The sequence below is a fragment of the Corvus brachyrhynchos genome, unplaced genomic scaffold (genome assembly GCF_000691975.1).
Source record: "Corvus brachyrhynchos isolate BGI_N302 unplaced genomic scaffold, ASM69197v1 scaffold182, whole genome shotgun sequence".
NCBI lineage: Eukaryota > Metazoa > Chordata > Aves > Passeriformes > Corvidae > Corvus > Corvus brachyrhynchos.
In genome coordinates this window covers 2103171-2120550 of record NW_008236807.1, presented here as the reverse complement: position 1 = coordinate 2120550, position 17380 = coordinate 2103171, and the positions used below count along the sequence as shown (strand labels likewise).

The 17380-nt window shown below is 49.3% G+C and overlaps 1 protein-coding gene across 1 annotated transcript in view; it reads right to left on the bottom strand.

Annotated features, from left to right (window-relative positions):
- Positions 1–15347, bottom strand: part of PODXL (podocalyxin like) — a 29558-nt gene extending 14211 nt beyond the window's left edge. The window contains exons 1-4 of the mRNA XM_008628882.2: positions 15341–15347; positions 3098–3934; positions 815–969; positions 252–317 (exon numbers count right to left, since the gene is read on the bottom strand). Coding sequence (XP_008627104.2) covers positions 252–317; positions 815–969; positions 3098–3803 — 927 coding nt within the window. The 5' untranslated portion in view covers positions 3804–3934; positions 15341–15347. The remainder of the gene's footprint in view (positions 1–251; positions 318–814; positions 970–3097; positions 3935–15340) is intronic.
- Positions 15348–17380: the final 2033 nt, after the last annotated feature.

Sequence of the window (17380 nt, the reverse complement as noted above, 5' to 3'; positions counted from 1 at the left end):
GGAAGTGCTGAGTGGGCTCAGCTGAGACTTCTACTTGAAGAAGACCACACCAGCCTCTTCTCCTCCTGCCACATCCCCCACTGGTGACACTGCTGAGCCTGGGTTTGCATTCGCCATTATACACTGGTTGCATCTTTGATGAAATTTCCTCATTTCTGAGCATTTTCTCACATGCTCAGAGCACCAGAGGTTAAAAGCTGAACATCCAACAGCTGCTAATCCTCCATGGCAGTCAACAAGTTGGTACTTACACAGGTTCTGGGTTCCTTCAGATAAATGGTGGGCCCGGTATGTTGCACCCTGTCTTTACAGACGAGCTGGAAAGGCAGAAGAAAAGCAATTCTCAGTGGTGCACAAAGATTGGAAGGACAGCTGGTCACCAATCCAGCAGTCCATCATTTGTTTCCTGGGAAAAGAGCCTGACCCCCACCTGGCTGCACCCTCCTGTCAGGGAGTTGTGGAGAGGGAGAACGTCTCTCCTGAGCCTCCTTTTTTCCAGGCTGAGCCCCCCCAGATCCTTCAGCTGCTCCTGGTGCTCCAGACCCCTCCCCTGGACACGCTCCCCTTCACCTCCATCCCCATTGTCTCTTCTCTGGAAAACTGCAGGAGAAATGGATGGGAGTAAATGACCTCTTAAGGTCCTGTCCAACCCAAACAGTTCTGTGATTCTGCAACCTGGAATTACTTTCCTGGCAGATCTCTCTCTCTCTGACACAGAAACAGTGAGAAGAGCTGCAGGCTTCACGTGCACATGGGATGGCAGCTAAATTAGCCCCACTGCCAAGTGCCCTCCTTCGCATTCTGGTGCTGTTACCTTGTTTGAGAAAGAAATGTTGGGGTGCTGGTGGCCAGGACTGCAGCTGTCTGTCTGTTCCCTCGGGGCTGGGGCCGATGTCTGGGCACTGGCAGGGCTCTGGGAGGCACTGGTGGGTTTGGCTGATGCAGATCCAGCATCGTGGGTACTCTGGTCTGGCTCCCCAATATGCACCAAAAAACAAGCAGAGAGACACTGACACAGTATAGAGGATACAGCTGGCACAGCTCTGTTAGGGGTCAGCTCAAAATCAGTTTTTAGCTCTAGCCCTGCATCAAAGCTCGTTGTGTCAAGGGCTGGAGAGTCTTTAAGTTGTTTCTTTAATTTTTTTTTTTTTTTAAATGAACTTTGATACAGAAAGAATATTATTACTGATTTTATTTTCTGTTGCTGAAACCCATCAGAGTGTTCTGGAAAGAGGAATCAAAGGCTATTGGATTGTTGTGTGTGGGTAGCTGGGCAATCACTTAGAAATATGGAGTGACCCTCACTTCACTTTATCTGGGGTGTCTTCCAGGGAAATTTCCTCAACAGGGGCAGACCTGGCTCTCCAGGACCTGCCACCCACCTCTGTTAGGAGGGGATGTAATGCCATAACCTCTGCTGACTGCACCTCCACGGAAAAATTCCAGGGTCCCAAGCTTAGAAGTGGTGCCTGGTTCTACAGGAGACAGCCTGGGGTGTCCTGCCTGATATTCCAGAAGGTCACAAGTCCCAAATCTGCCAGGCCCATGCAGGTGTCTCTGATACCTGAGGTCACCTCTGAGGACTTGGTTAAGGTCTGTAGCATCGTAGAATTATTTGTGCAGAGGAGTAGTGCAAGGAGCACAGCAGCCTCCTGCCTCCCCAGATCCCTTTGAAGGCAAGGACCCTCATCCCCAGCTTCCTAATTGATCCTTAAGTGGTGGCAAAGAGAATTAAAATGCCACAGGATGTTCACAGCCTGTTTGCTTCTGGGACTCCTGCCTCTTCCACAGCAAAGATGAGGGCTATTTCTCTCCCAGAAACATTCTGAAGGCTCCAGGAGAGAGTTCATTCCAAACCCATCTGTTTCTCTTGCATTCTGTCAGCTATTTATTAAATATAAAGGGTTTTTTAGACCTCTTCAGGCTTAATGCTTGGGGTCAAATTTGAATTAACATAATTTTATATATCGTCCTTCACTGGAGAACAGTCCTGTGGAGCCGGAGGGGAAAGAAAGGTAAAAGAAATATCCTTCATGAAAATACCCATTTCACCTCATTCCTGCCCACACATGAAAACATGACTTGAGAGAAGACAGTGAAGATGGGCCTGCAATAAAACCTTGGCCCATTTAGTGATGCCCACAGCTGGGAGGCTGAATGGGGTGGAGATGGTTTTTGAGTGGCTTCTAATTACAGGTAACTGGAAATTGGGTCAAGAACATCATTTTCCAGGGGAAGATAATAAAGGGCTTCAGTGTGATCACAGCTTTTATTCAGAGCCACGTGAGCTGAACCCACAATCCCAGCCAAGTCTGGAAGGCTCCATGGAGCCCTGGCAGTCCCACAGGGTGACGACTTCCTTGTAAATGCCACCAGACAAAATGCTGGTTTGGGAGGCTAAACTGTGCCTCACCGGGACACTTAGGAACTAGCATGACTCTGTAAAGCTCCAGAGGTGGGAGAAAACACCTTAACAGTGTTCAGCAAGGTCCTAAACAGCATGTGGACACTCCTAGTGCTGCTTAGACAGCCGTGAGCAGCTAAAGCCCTCCCACAGCACTGATGAACGTCCTACCAAAGTCAGACTCCTTAGGGGTTGTAAACTCGGCGTTTAGCCACAAAATCTCCTTAGTCACCTAAAGCTCGTTTTCTGTGCATGCCCAGACAGCCTTCCCTCAGCTGTCAGCTGCACCAGGGATCCTCCATGGGCAGCATTCCGGGGGCTGTCAGGCTGCTTCCCCAGCTCTCCCGCGTCAGTCCCCAACCCATCGCCGCCGCTCCCATTTGCCATCACTGGGGATCGAGTCGCTGCAGTTGATGGTGCTTCAGGCACCGTTTGGTCCATCCAAAAGCCAATGCCTGTGCTTTGCCAGTTGATTCATTCCTTGAATTTCACTGACTGCATTGACTCGACCCCCACCGAGGACAACAGGGACCTAAACGCCTGCTTGTCACACAGACAAGTGCGCTGGAAAGTCCTAAAATGACACAAGGTAGTGACAGCCCATCATGACAGGAGGTGTTTAGGGTAGCTGGAGGAAGAGACTACAAAAAAGCCTCCCCAGCACAAGAAACCAAGGTTCCTGTCTTCGGTTACCTGCCCCAGGAGCTGTTGTGGTGGCTGCCTCTCGGACTGTGTCTTTGCTGCCAGCTTGTGATGTCGGAGTGGTGGAGAGGGACGGGGATGTAATCAGAGGGATAACAGATGTGCCAGTGCTTCCAGGACTGGTGGAAGGGATTAGTCCCTGGACTGGAGAACTGGAAGAAGAAGGAGGCTGCTTGGTGGCACATGAGGAAGGAGAGACAGCACAATCCTTGGAGCTTTGGAAAGGGTCAGTCTTCGGCACTGTGGTGCTCACAGCGGTGTTGGACAAATGATCCAAAGGCTGTTTTCCCTGAGGCTGTGTGCTGGGAGAGGATGCGGTAGCAGTCCCTACGGCTCCTGGAGGACTGATGGCACCAGCAAGGACAGTCTTTGCGGTAGTGATGGTCCCCAAGATTCCCGAACTGGCTGTAGTATTACTGGGCTGCTGGGAAGTAGTGGCGCTTGCAGCAGGGACGGCTGTGGGGGTAGTGGCGTTGTGTGAAGAGCTGTCCTGCCCAGATGTGGGGGCTGATGTGGTGGTGGTGTTAGCCAATGTGGTCCCTGATGCTGTGGGGGCGGTCCCTCTCACTGCAGTAGGTGACATTGCAGCGGGGGATGATGACACTCCCACGTTGGTGGTATTGGTGGTGGTGCTTTGAGCAGTGGTTGTCGCAGCGATCTGAGTGGGTCCTTTGTCAGTCATAGTGGTGGTGGTCATTTGGGGTTGTTTGGTAGGTGACAATGCAGAGATGGCTGGTGAGATCCCTGTAGTGTTTGCAGGGGTAGTCCCTGTGATGGTTGCTGCGGTAATGTTTTGTCCTAGGCCTGCATCATCCTGAGACCTGACACCTGGGGAAAAATAAAAATGCCAAGGTAAACTCTGAACTAAGGAAACAGCCCTTGGTTTCCCATCAGAACAGGTATTTGTAGAAATAAACACTGGCATAAACCACGAGTCATTCACTCAGGGCTTGCCTCCTGCTCTCCAAAGTCGTATCAAATTCCACGTTCTGGTATCACTGTGTCCAGCAGGAAGTAGAGCAGAGGAGGACAAGAGGGGGAAACCTGAGGAACCTCCAAATGTAGTCAAACTCACAGGACTTCAGAGCAAGAGCAGGAGGACAAGACCTGCTGGGTCTCAGGACAGAGGTCTCCCTCAGATGGGAGGTCCACCAGCTTCCATGCAGAGCTCTGCAAGTGGTTCCCAAAATAAAGTAGATCCAGCCCTTGTAAGGGGACAGCCAAGGGATGCACTGACTGCAATTGTCCCTCCCTGTTATAAAGGTCTCTCACATCCCTGAAAGCGTAAGGTGACACAGAATCACAGAATCATTGAGGTTGGAAAAGACCTCCAAGATCATTAAGCCCAACCAATTACCTCACATTATCACACACAAAGAGATCTGCAGTTGGCTTCTGAAGAATACTTTAAACTTTCAAATAATGACCCTGTTTCTCAGTGGGGGATGCAGCTGAAGGACAACTCGCCTGACAAGAGAGAACTCTCCCACTGCAGAGAGCTCTGCAATGTGCTGCAATGCCAAAATGGGGTATTTTCACTGCTAAACCAGTATAAAAACCTGTGTCTATTCTTCTGTTTGTAATCACTGCAGGAGCTCCAGAACTGCCATGGAGAATTTCCCCAAATGGTGACCACCAGTTCTGGGCTCTTGCTCAAATTCACCCCAGGAAAAGTTTGACCACTTTTTCACCTTTCAGGAACCATGGGCTGCGTTGAGCCACTTTATGTGGATCCCTCTGCAGTCAAGGCAACAACCTGATTTGGGGAGAAGGTTCTTCCATTTGGGAACTGTGCAGAAGAAATGCCATTATTTTTTATTTCCCCATGAAGCGCTAGTATATTATTTCCAACTCTCTAAAACAGGAGTCACACTTTCAAGGATTGATTTTTAGCCTAATGCTGCTCTCCAGAGATCTGCTTTGTTCCTCTGGGCTGGCACACAGGCAAAGTATCTTCTCTTACAGAGCCTGTCTATTGACACTGGTTGTGCATGGAAGATCTGATGAAAGGTCAAGTTTCTGGTGGGAAAATTTAACTCCACCATGTCAGGATCTGGCTTGAGAAGAGCCTGGGAAGTGGGATTTGGGATGAGGAGGCTGCAACAGGTTTGAGGTCCTGTGGGAGATGCCTGGGAACAGAGTGGGTTTGGAGAAGGCAGTGGAGCTACAGCTGGGCCTTGCATAGCCATCCAGAAAGTGAATGGAATGGAATGGAATGGAATGGAATGGAATGGAATGGAATGGAATGGAATGGAAATGAATGGAATAGAATATAGAATATTTCAGTTGGAAGGGACCTACACTGATCAGCTCATACAACTGTCTCACCATTTCAGGGGAATCACAGTACCATAGACTGATGTGGGTTGGAAGGGACCTTAAAGCTCATCTCATTCCAAACCCCTTGGGACACCTTCCACTATCCCAGGCTGCTCCATCCAGCCTGGCCTTGGACACTTCCAGGGATCCAGGGGCAGCCACAGCTGCTTTGGGCATCCTGTGCCAGGCCCTCCCCACCCTCTCAGCCAGGAATTCCTTCCCAATGTCCCATCTAACCCTGCTCTCTGTCACTTTAAAGTCATTCCCCCTTGTCCTGTCCCTCCATGCCCTTGTAAAAGTTCAGACCTCCTCCCAAAACACGGTTTCCCCACCAGCCACTGGGAGCAGCCACTCCTGGAAAGACAAGGTGTGAGTTTAACTGAAAGTAGCAGCATGAATTATTTTAGGAAACACTTGGCTTGCGAGAAAACATTTCCATTACATCTGCAGGAAAAGAGCTTTTGTGGAGATAAGTAATATTTCCTATAGGCTGACCACTGTCTGCAGGAGAAGAACAGGTAAGGAAGCAAAACACCATCACAGGGACCTGACAGATAAACCCCAGGTGCAGAAGATAAGAGAGGGTTTTATCTACCCACCTCCTTAGTTGTGTTATCAATTTGTGTGGCTTGAATTGTCGGCGATGGTTGTACCAAGCTGGGGAGAGCCCAGGCATGCAGTGAGCCACAAGATGGGTCTGTCCCATAAATAGGGTGTAAAAGTTTGACAGGGGGGTTGACAACAAAGGAGGCACAAAAAATCCCCTGAAGGTAGGACCAATAAAAGAGACATAAAGAAAGAAAGGGTTTGAAGGAAGGAAGGAGGAAATCCCCCACTGCTCTTGTTTCCTCTTCATGCTGCGGCCCCATCCCAGAGGGGCAGAAATTAAAGGCTCCAAAGAGAGGTCAAAAAGACAATTCAATTCAACTCATTCCAAGAGAAAGGGATAGGACCATGGCTTGGCTCTATGCCAGTCCTGGTGGCCAGCTGGGACCACCCTGTGATCCAAGGAACCAGGATCCCTGCCCCAGCACTTCCCTGTCCCACCCCAGGGAGATACAGCTAAGATTTTACCACTTTTAGCAAAAACTGAGGGCAAAAGCCCAAACCAAGGGGTTGTTCTGCTGATGGAGAGGTCTGGTGAGATCCTCCAGGCTTGTCCTGGTTGGGGTGGTAGCAGGGCGTCTTTTGGGGCACACACAGGGACACAGCCCAAAAAAAGAAACTGGGAGAAGAACCAAGACTCAAGTTGGCACCCAAAAATCTCACTGGTGTTTTGTCTTTCTGTATCTCTGCATCCACTCCTAGTGTTCCTCTCCACTAAGGTCAAGAGATGTTAAAAGATCCATTTATTCTTCCTCATTAAGCCAGGTCCAGTGATTTAAGTGGGATCAAGCATCATGGGCTGGACCCACAACACACCAGTGGAGAGAAGCTGCTGCTACAGCTGGGTGATGAGCAACAACATCCATCCCCACACCCCTCCTGCAGGTTTTTGGGCACCTTTCTGTCAGCAAAATTTACCTTTTCTCTCCATTAAATGAAACTGTTTTCTCACTGCTGCTGCACAAGGTGCTGCTGCAGTCACGGGGCTCAGTGCCTTCCAGAAGTTTTATTGCTCTGAGCTTAATGTTGTTGTTTGTCCAGGGACTCTCTCTCACTGAAGGTTTGGGAAAAAATGTATTTCATTTAGAAAAATTGCTTTTTTTTTGGTGTCTTGCAGGATCACCACCCACAGAAGACCTGGCTTAGGCAAACCAACTGCAAACTTAATTCCAAAGCAGAAACAACTACGGAACAAGCACCACAGTCCCAGGAGTCACTGTTTTCCTTCCACACGTACTGTATCTCTTTCAAATGCCAGAAAATGTTTTTTTAATCTCTTTCTCTGCCACTGGCCACCTGTGCCAAATTTCAGTGGTGGACCCAGGGGTAATAACTGGTAATGAGCCCCTGTTTGCCTGGGCTAGTTGCCAGTATTGCCTGACAACTGTCCCCAACAGAAGAAACAAAAAGGATTTGGTTGAAGGAGGAGAAAACCCCTGGTAAGGACAGCCAGACAGGACAGGATTATGTTCAGGGCCCCTTCAGCATGAAAATTACTCACAAAAGATACAGTAAGTCTTTTTGCAGGGAACAAGTGATCCCTTCACACCGTGAGCCCCGCAGATAAAAGGATTTAACACATCTGTGAGAGAGGAGGAGGAGGAGGAGGGTGGAGGAAAGATCCTCCAAGTTATCACTCCCCTTACCCAGAGGAGACCCTCTCCAGAAGAAAGTCCACTTGAACTGGACCAGAGTCCCTCACCCTCTTTTCCAGAAGGCAGAAAAAAGCCACCTGCCCCTGACCTTCCTGGCTGCATTTTGGCACGCCAAGGCTGCTTTTTTGATTTCACTTTTCTGGACCGTCACCAATTCCACATTTTAGGGAAGATGAGAGCGATTCATCAGCTACCAAGGTATTTTGATAAGCACTGGCTGCAGAGAGTCTAAAGGTTGGTCTGCACTTCTCTTCTTTCATGTATCCCTCAGAAACCCCAGACCTCTGGTGCTGGGTGTGGGGTAGGTCTGTGGGAGGAGGCTGCAAGCCCGCCACTCATCCGTGAGCTCGGCGGCCAAGCAGGAGGAAATGAGTCCGCTGCAAAAACATGATTTCATGTCCGGATACGTGTATCCCATGACTGTGCCTGCGATATGGTGTGTCTGGGATGGGGACAGCCAGGAGGGGAGAGAACTTTCCCTTATTGCTAATTACCCACATGGGCTTGTTCACCCCATGTGGGAGGCTGGAAGTGGCCCTGTGGGCGCTCGTGGATAGGGCTGGTGTGGGAGTTCTCTGGTCAGGGGCTGGTGGGATGTGAAAAGTCACCCAAAACGTAAAAGGAAAGCTGAGCTGATTTGTGCCAACACAGCTCCTCGCAACAGCAGTTACAGACACAATTTTGAGCTGCTGTGCACCACCTCTAACCACAGACTCATGGAATCACAGAATGGTTTGGGTTAAACAGGAGCTTGAAGACCCTCTAGACCAACCCCCTGCCTTGGGCAGGGACACCTTCCACTAGACCAGGTTGCTCCAAGCCTTGGCCTTGAACACTTCCAGGGATGGACCAGACACAGCTTCTCTGAGGGCCTCACCACCCTCCCAGGGAGAAATTTCCTACTAATATCTAATCTAATTTCCTACTAATATCTAACCTAAAGTGACTCTCTTGCAGTTTAACCATGCCATGGAGTGATGCTCTGGTTGTAACCTCCATGCAGAGAGTACGTGGAATTTTGCAGGCTGGGGAAGGCACTCAGGGGAGAAGCTTTTTGGAAAGGTCAAGGCTTGGACCACAAAATGAGAATTAAACAGGCTCAAAATGCAAAGTGAAAGGACATGTCCTGTCCATCCTCCTGCAGCCCACCCCAAGCCAGCAATTAATTCCCTCTCCACGCAGCTTCTCTGATTAATTCCCTGCCCAACAGCTTCCTGCTTCCTATTTTGGTAACGCCTCCCCCTGTCTCCCCTCTGTCCACCTCGTTGAAACAGCTCAGATATTGGCTGAAATTCTATTAATAGTGAGAAAAGGAAACTCAAAAGAATAACTTAGGAAATGGTGGGTGACACACCCCACACCAGCAGGCTGAGCCCGGCTCGGAGCCTTACGCCAGCCAGCTCCTGCTCCTCCCAAGGCGGGATGAGAAAGCTAAGGAGCCTGAGCAACCCAGGGAAGGGGAAGGGATGTGAGCCAGGCCCTGAGGAAGTTCCTATTTTCCTCCTCGTTTTTGCAGCCTTTCCTGATTGAACAGGGGCAGCGGGTTGAGTTCATCAAAGGCAAAGCAGGGGCTGAGGCTCCGGGGGTGGCCTTTCCTAGGAGACAGCATTTGCCAAAGTGAATGAGGAAGCTCCTGGACGTTCCTTTGCATTGCAAGAAGCTCCTGGGAGCAAGGAGGGTTTTATCCACCAGCTGCAGTGCAGCCGTGTCTGAGGTGCAGCAGAGCCCAGTCGCTGCAGAGGAGAGGAAATCTGTCACCTCCTTTTGAAACTGTGAGAGAGATCAGATTGGCAGAATATCACAGAGCAGTGTTATTTATCCTGGAATTAAGCTGGGCTACCAGAGCAAATGGTTACTTCACAGAGTTTTTAATTTTGCCTGTGCAGAGGCTCTTCCCCTTCCATCAGCTTAGGGATAGATGGATCCAAGCAGATTCTTCCTGAGCTGCCGGTGGAGATTTTAGTGAGGGATATGGTACAAGGATGGTTTACACACCCTGGCACTCTCCATGTCTTAAGATGCATTTCCTAATGAGCATCACCCAACCCCTTTGCTGCCAGGCTCACCATCAGCTTTATGAAATGGCTTCACCCAGGCCAAAGATCAACTTGTCTTCCTGGGTTAGAGAATGGGGAAAGATCCAACATCAGCTGCCAGAGCATTAGCCGCTAATCCATCAGACCAATCATCCAGTGCACACATATCCTCTCCAAACCCCTGCCAGAATAAAAACTGCTGCAGAACACTTTTGATAGAATTGCTCTGCAAAATATTAAAGATGAGATGGAATGGCTGGGCCTAATTAGTGCTGCAGGAACACCTGGGGAGGGGCTGCATCAAAGAAGTGTGGGCAGCAGGTCAGGGGGGAGGATTCTTGGCTGTGAGAGTGGTGAGACCCTGGCACAGGTTACCCAGGGAAGCTGTGGCTGCCCCTGGATCCCTGGAAGTGTCCAAGGCCAGACTGGACATGGCTTGGAGCAGCCTGGGATAGTGGAAGGTGTCCCTGCCCATGGCAGGGGGGGTTGTAATGAGATGATTTTTAAGGTCCTTTCTAAGCCAAACCATTCTATGGTTCTATGGAACGAGTGTGCCTGGACTGTGATTTAGAGCCACCGGATTTATTGTCAGCAGGGAACCTCCTTTGCCCTGCTGTGAAAAGACTCTTGAAAAAACTCTTCAAATTGCTGCTGTTTAGATTGTGCATGGAAGTGACAGTGAGACCAAGACAATAATGCTGACGAGTGCCCTCTTCTCTGCTGTCAAATTAAGGGAATCTGCAGCCACAGCCTCTGCCCTGAAAAACCTTCACAATAAACCCTTACTGTCTGGACTTGGAACAGGGCAGGGGGGGAATGGATGGACTTCAAGCTCCAAGCAGATTTGCTTCATCTCCAGATGGAGAGGAGCATCCAGGGCTTCCTACTCCACTGCCAGCCTGAAGATACCCCTTGGCAGGAGATCTGGGGCATGTCCTCACAGCATTTTAGCATAATCTTGAGGACTCTAAGTCTGCAGCATTTTGCAGTGAGTCACATCCCTACAGTAGCCACAAGGCCACTCTGCTTCCAGAACCGGGAAAAATTCAAGTTGTCCATATTTTTACCGAGTACAAGTAACCCTTAAGCCCAAAGAGTAGGACTTGAAGCAAACCTCACGCGAGCTTTGGCTGCTTCATCCTCTCTGTTAGATCTGCCTGGCTTTATTTTATTTGCACAACAGCCTTTAAAACCTCCTTGATTTCAACCAAGAAACCCACCCGCAGCCTGGTATGCTTCTCCTGCCAGGACTGCAACACATGTCCCCAGAACCCAGGTTTTGATGAACAGGGATTTTCTGATGAGAAAGCTGCTTCATTAACAAATTCCCCATCAGCTCTTTCTGCAAGTATTTGAGCCAGCTCAGCTCATCTGCTGTTTCATTTGGAAGTACGACAAATATTAAAAATAATCATCCCAAGGCATTTTTTTCACTCCTCTCTCCCTGCAGCCCTGACTTGTCTCCTCCTCCCTCCCTTGATCCCTCTTAACACCACATTTGGGGAGGTAGAAATGGGTTCATTTGCTGCACTAATTAATAACCAGACAGTGGATTTGAGGGAGCAGGAGTATCTCAGTGTTCCTCACTCTCACCTTCTCAAAAGCTTTGTCATTGAATTGCCCTCTGTGCCACGCTTGGACCACTCCTGAATTTCTCCTCAGAGTCTGGGGTTTGCCAGAAATTTGTGATCAGGGGCATTTTTCACTCAAATGGACCCAGCTGGACCATCACAGGCAGTTCTGCACCCCATGGCCAGAGGTGTGCCGGCAGTGGGAAGTCCAGCCTCTCTTATGGATAAACATAGGACATCCTATTTAGGATAGTGTCTCCATAATTCTTCTCATGGAAAATCTGTGGCTATCCAAGAAGTGAAGGGAAAGATGAAAAAACCACCAGAAGGAGACAGGAAGACCACTGTGGAAAATGAAATCTCCGAAATCCTTCGCAGGAGGTTGTCAAGGAGGCAAACAAACACAAACACACATGCTCACCTCTATCCACGCAACCCACAGGCATTTTTCACGACTAAGCCTGGAAATATCCTCTCCCATCAGCAGCTGATGGTATTTTTAAAGGACCTGACTGCAGCCCTGCACCCTTCCCTGGGCTGCAGAACGAGCTGGGGTCTCTGCAGCCAGAAACACCTTGTCATGGAGGAAATGGCACCGGAGCTGCTGGAGCGGAAACGTGAGGAGCATGAGCCAAAAAAGCCTCATGTCCCAGCCTGACCAGGCCCTCCACAACACAGAGCGTGGCCATGCTCCTGTCCTGCTCCTGAATCCTTTATATCACTGGAGTGGAACTATCCCACAATGACCTTGCTGCTTTGAAGGACCATTTGTGGCCTGTATCAAGCGAGCATCAATCACCCATCGGCTGAAGGACACGGTGTCTGGTACATTTAGCCCTGACACCCCTCTATTTCTGCAAAAGTCACACAGGACTTTGGAAGAAACTCAAGGTTTACACTGAGTGATGAACCAGAAAAGTCTCTCTATATCAAGGTAAAACCCAGGTGCTTCTGCCCCAAAACAGTGGCGATGAACCAACACAACATTGAAAACCACAGGAAAACCATAAGAACAAGGAACTTTGTTACACACTGAATATCTGGGATTTTTCTTCAGTGTTGTAAGTCTTTAAGATGGTCTTTCAGGCTTTTGTCTGTGAACAAGTGCTAAAAAAACCTTTTTTTTTTTTTAAGAAAAGGCAAATACGTTCAAAGTCTAGATATGTCTGAATTTGGAGAGGAATCTCAGGTCCATGGGAAGGACCTAAAGACTGGGGCTGCCAGATTGGGGGTTCCACCTTGACCACATGAGGATCCCACCCAGCTTCACCACCTCTCTCCAGGGTGGAAGAAGGGTTGGAGGAACTTCACCACCTCTCCCTGGAGTTGAGGGCTGGGCCATAAGCTGATTCCAGCACTAAGGGGCTATGGAGCTGCCTGCAAGGTGGTGGGAAGGAGACCTTTGGAGAAGCCAACACAAGGAGCTGCTTGGCCAAAGCATCAGCTTTGCTCTTGAGGGCTGAACTGTCACATCGCAGCAGCCCCTCCTGGGGACCTGACCTCCTTTCTCCAGCCCTGCCACTCACCATCGAGGGTGTCTGAGGACACAGATTTATTCATTAAGACAGAGGAAAAGTTCCTCCCCCTGCTTTTCACCTCAGAAAGATGAATCATCCCTTGCTGGCTTTTCCTGGAGGACTTCACTCCAGACAGCTTGGGAAGGAGTGAGGACGTGAGCCCACGAGACAGGAACTGATCTTTATTCAGCCTGATGGCTTGTCTACACAGGGGTACTCAGAAAAAATTAATCTAAAATTAAAAGGAGGTATGATTTCAGAGTGGATTAGTCAAAGTGCACACAACCCACCAGGTGGCCACTCTTGTTCAGCTTTAAATCAGTCTCTATTTAATTTAGCCTAAATGAAGTAGGTTAAATCAAATCAAAGTCTCCTCAGCTCTCAAAGCTGATGATGGGGAGCTGATGCACTTTAAGAAATATAATTCAGGAGAAATCTGGTGATGGTCCCCACAAAAACAAGCTCCTAAATGTTGCATTGACCAAACATTAGGGATGGGGCACAACTTCCTCCCCAGCTGAGGTTGCCCTAATTCCTGGGCATGGAAAGCTCTGATTGATGTCAGATTTGATGTCACATCATAGAATCATAGATTAGTTTGGGTTGAAACAGATGTTTAAAATCTTGTCCAACCCCACTGCAATGAGCAGGGATATTTTCAACTAGATCAGGTTGCTCAGAGCCCGGTCCAACTTGTTCTTGAACATTTCCAGTGTTGGGGCATCCACAGCTTCACTGGAAGAGCTGTGCCAGCATCTCAGCACTCCTATCAAAAATCTCTTCCTTGTATCTAATCTAAATTTAAAACCATCATTCCTCATCCTACTGCAACGGACTCTGTTAATAAGTTTGTTCACTTATCTTTCTTATAAGCCCCCTTAACTACAAAAAGGCCACAATCAGATCTCCCTGGAACTCAGTTTTTCTCAGTTTTTGCCACAGAGAAAGGCAGGATCACAAGAAGGCAGTGGAGAGAGCACCCTACAACTTGTCAGGTGGCATGGGGGATGAAATTCCTCGCCTTGCTCTCCTCTCCAGCTGGCTGGGTCCATATTTGGGTTCACGCTGAGCAAGGCAGGGATGGAGCTGGCCCTGAGCTACTCGTCCTGCCAGCTGAACCTCTGCCAGCTGGCCGGCACCGGGGAAGAGTTGTCACATCCAATGTCACTCAAGTTGGGTGCTGTGCATCGGAGACCTGTCTAGACTTTATCTGTGGGCAATGAGGGCCACAAGGCTCTCGTGGAGCAGAACTCCTGTGGGTTAGTTGTGTAGCTGAATCTCTCCTCACTTTTTGGGAGTGTCACTCTAATTTTTGCAGTGAGGAAGAGGAAGGGAGGAAATATTCCCTCTCTTGTGCTGGGGGCTCTTCCTGAAGAAAAAGGATCAACCTCAAACCCAAAGAGGGACTACTGGCTTCTCTGGGACCTCACAGCCTGACAAAGCCAGGCCATGGAGAGGCATTAGAGCTGGTATTAGCATCTGAGTTCTAATGCCCAAACTTGTGCCACCAAAACCAAGGATGCCATCCCCAGCTGGAGGCTGAAGCTGCAGGCCCAGCGTGCAGGAGGTCCAAGCCACAGCCCTAAGGGGCAGAAAACAAGAGGAGAGACCCTAAACCCAAAAGAATAAGGAGACCTCGGCCTGGTAACAGGCTGCTCTGGTACAAGGGGAAAAAATGGAGATGGGTGAGTGGGAGGTCAGTTTGTGCTGGCACACAGTGCTGCTGTGGCACTGCAACACATTGTCCCCTGCTTCTTGTACCTCCCTTTCCTCTCCACCTCCCCTGAAGAGGAATCGCCCTCACACAACAGCCTCTGCCTGCTCCTGTCACCACGGTTGTCGTGCGGAGGTTGCCAGTCTCCCGGGGCCATGCTCAGGGCAGCACTCAGACACTGCTTGCCTATCCCGAGGACAGAACGCACCAGCGGAAAAGAGATGGTGGGGACACGATAAGGCCCAGAGCCTCACCCTCCTTTGTGCTCCCAGAACCTCTGATGAGTCACAAATCAGCCCAAATTTACGCCCTCCAGCCAGCAAATTTACTTTTAAACTTTTTGGGGGTCATGAGTCACATTGTGTCCCTCAGCCCATCTCACACACCACCCACCACCAGGTCAGGATGGACCCAAAGAGGATGAGCTGAAATGTCTTGAACTGGATAATCCTTGTGGGTTGTTCCAGCTGGAGATATCATGTGATTCTGTGATCTTTGGTCCACTGACACTCTAAGGTGATGTGAAACACACAAGTGATGCCAAGTGACATAGAAGCCAAGAGGCACTGGTGACTTCCTCAGGCATCCCAGCCTCTCTAAGTAAAACTTTGTGTGATTCCTGGTTAAATATTCACTGTTCAGTGCTGTTCTGGAGACAGATTCCTCTGCAGGCACATCTGGGACACCTGCAAATCTTCACTGACATAAAAGCTTCCACCTCACACCCCTCATGCCATGATTTTTGCAGAAGATGGATGTCAGGATACATCCCTCCACTGTGATCAGTCCCCCATGACCTTGGCTAGACAGGGTTACCGAGCCAGCAGCCCGGAGGTTTCCTGTCAATGCCGTGAGGAGAGCTCCACATTTCCTTGGAATCCTTTGTGTGTTGGTGCTATTTTGGGTCCCACCATTTTTATTTTTTCTCCAGTTCCACACCCTCACCTCCCTCAGGGTGGGGTCTTCCCGGATAACTGGGAGCTCTATATATACACATGTGCATGCACGAGCACCTATATATATTTGTATAGCTGGGCCTGCGAGTGGAGCCTTCGGGCATGAACTGGACATGCTGGACTTGGCAGGAGGCTCGGTGCTATTCTTTAGGTGGGGAGAGCCTCGGAAGGGAAGGACACAGCCAACCCTCCCTCCTATTCAATACTATTTAAAGACTGTCTGGCACTGAGTTTCTTTCCCACCAAATGGCTCCAGTGACGATCTGGCTTTACAGGCCTGTGTAATCTGATCAGCTTCTATTGTTGGTCATTTTGTAGTTGCCTCGTTACTTAACTCTCCTGAAACAGTCAGTTTTACTGAAAAAAAAAATCCATTTTAGCTTTTTGTTTTGCTGTTTGTTTGTTTGTTTGTTTGTTTGATTTTGTTTTTCAGGAGCACTGGGACTCAGTTTCCATTTGACGAACTTGTGTTCTTCGACAGCTCCTGCTCTGACCCTCCTTAAAATAATACACATGGTCACAGAAATCACTTATTAAAGGCACAAACAGTGAGAAATTGACCTTTCCAGTGCTGTCTCAGTGCAGGAATCTCCAGCACAGCATATTTGTAACCGAGTGGCCTCTTACGTGGAACTGGGAGCAGCACAAGTAGAGGAAGTGTCCAATGCCAGGTTGGATGGGATTTCAGCAACCTGGTCCAGAGGAAGGTATCCCTGTCCAGGGCAGGGGGGTGGAATGAGATGGTCTTTAAAGTCCCTTCCCACCCAAACCATTCTGCAACTCCATGTTCCAGGATTTACCCCCAGAGAGGAAGGATGCTCCTGTAAGCACTGTATGCTGGCTCACCTCCTTGCTCAGCCACAACTCTCCAAAACAACCCTCGTTACACTTGTCAACCTCTCCCTGCCCCAGTTTCCCCATCTCTACCTGCAAGAGTGGACAGATTTTGTATAGAGGAGATGTCTTCGTTTACTGGCTGATCCAGCACCTTTCTAACTGGGGCCCCAACCTTGGTCAGGTGCCAGAGCAATACAAATAATTACTAATAGTAAATCCCATGGGAGTCTATCACATTATGGTTCAACTTCCTCCCAAACAATTGCTCCTCTTCCTTGCTTTGTGTGTTCTTCAAAAGAAGCGGCTGCTGTTCTTTAGGGCTGGGACACCGGCCCTGGTAAACACACACCCAGCGTTCCTGCTCAACTGGGCCTGGGCAGCAAAGAGGAGATAAATCTAATTTGAGACAATCACAGTGCAGGCAGAAAAAGCCCTGAGGGTTTAATGGAAACAGCAACGTAGCTGCACTGAGCAGTGTTCATCTTGCGGAGTCCCTCAGGGCACATTTATTCACTGTTTTCAGGATGATATTCCTCAGAGTGGCAATGAGAGCAAGAAATGTCAAGTGCCCACTGGTCTCAGGGCTCAAAACATCTTCATTCAGAGAGTGGTGAGGGTCCTGGCAGTGTGGGAGCACTCAGCTAAGGCAAGCAGGGATTTACTGTGGGCACATCTCTTGCCAGTGCTTGGACTTCCCCTGCTTTCTGCCTACACTGTGCCACCCAAAAAGTGCCTAAAGGGAAAGATGGCCCAGAAATGGAAAGAAAAATGCCCTTGGCCCACAGCCAGTGGACCAAATTGTCCTTGTAAGGTCTACAGGGTATGGAAAGCACCCCAGTGCTGTAGGTTTAGGTGCAATATCAAATTCCTGTAGGAGCTGAGAATCCAAAATAACAAGTGTCCAACAAAAGCTTTGATGGTAATGCAGAGAGGCCATCCCAAAGTGGCTTGAGTGGGCTTTGGGTGAGTTCTCTTGAGGTCCATGGGTCCTCGTTCAAGCAGCTCACACACATTGTGGGATATCTCTGAGGAATCCTCTGAGGAGGTTTTCCCATTGCCAGGA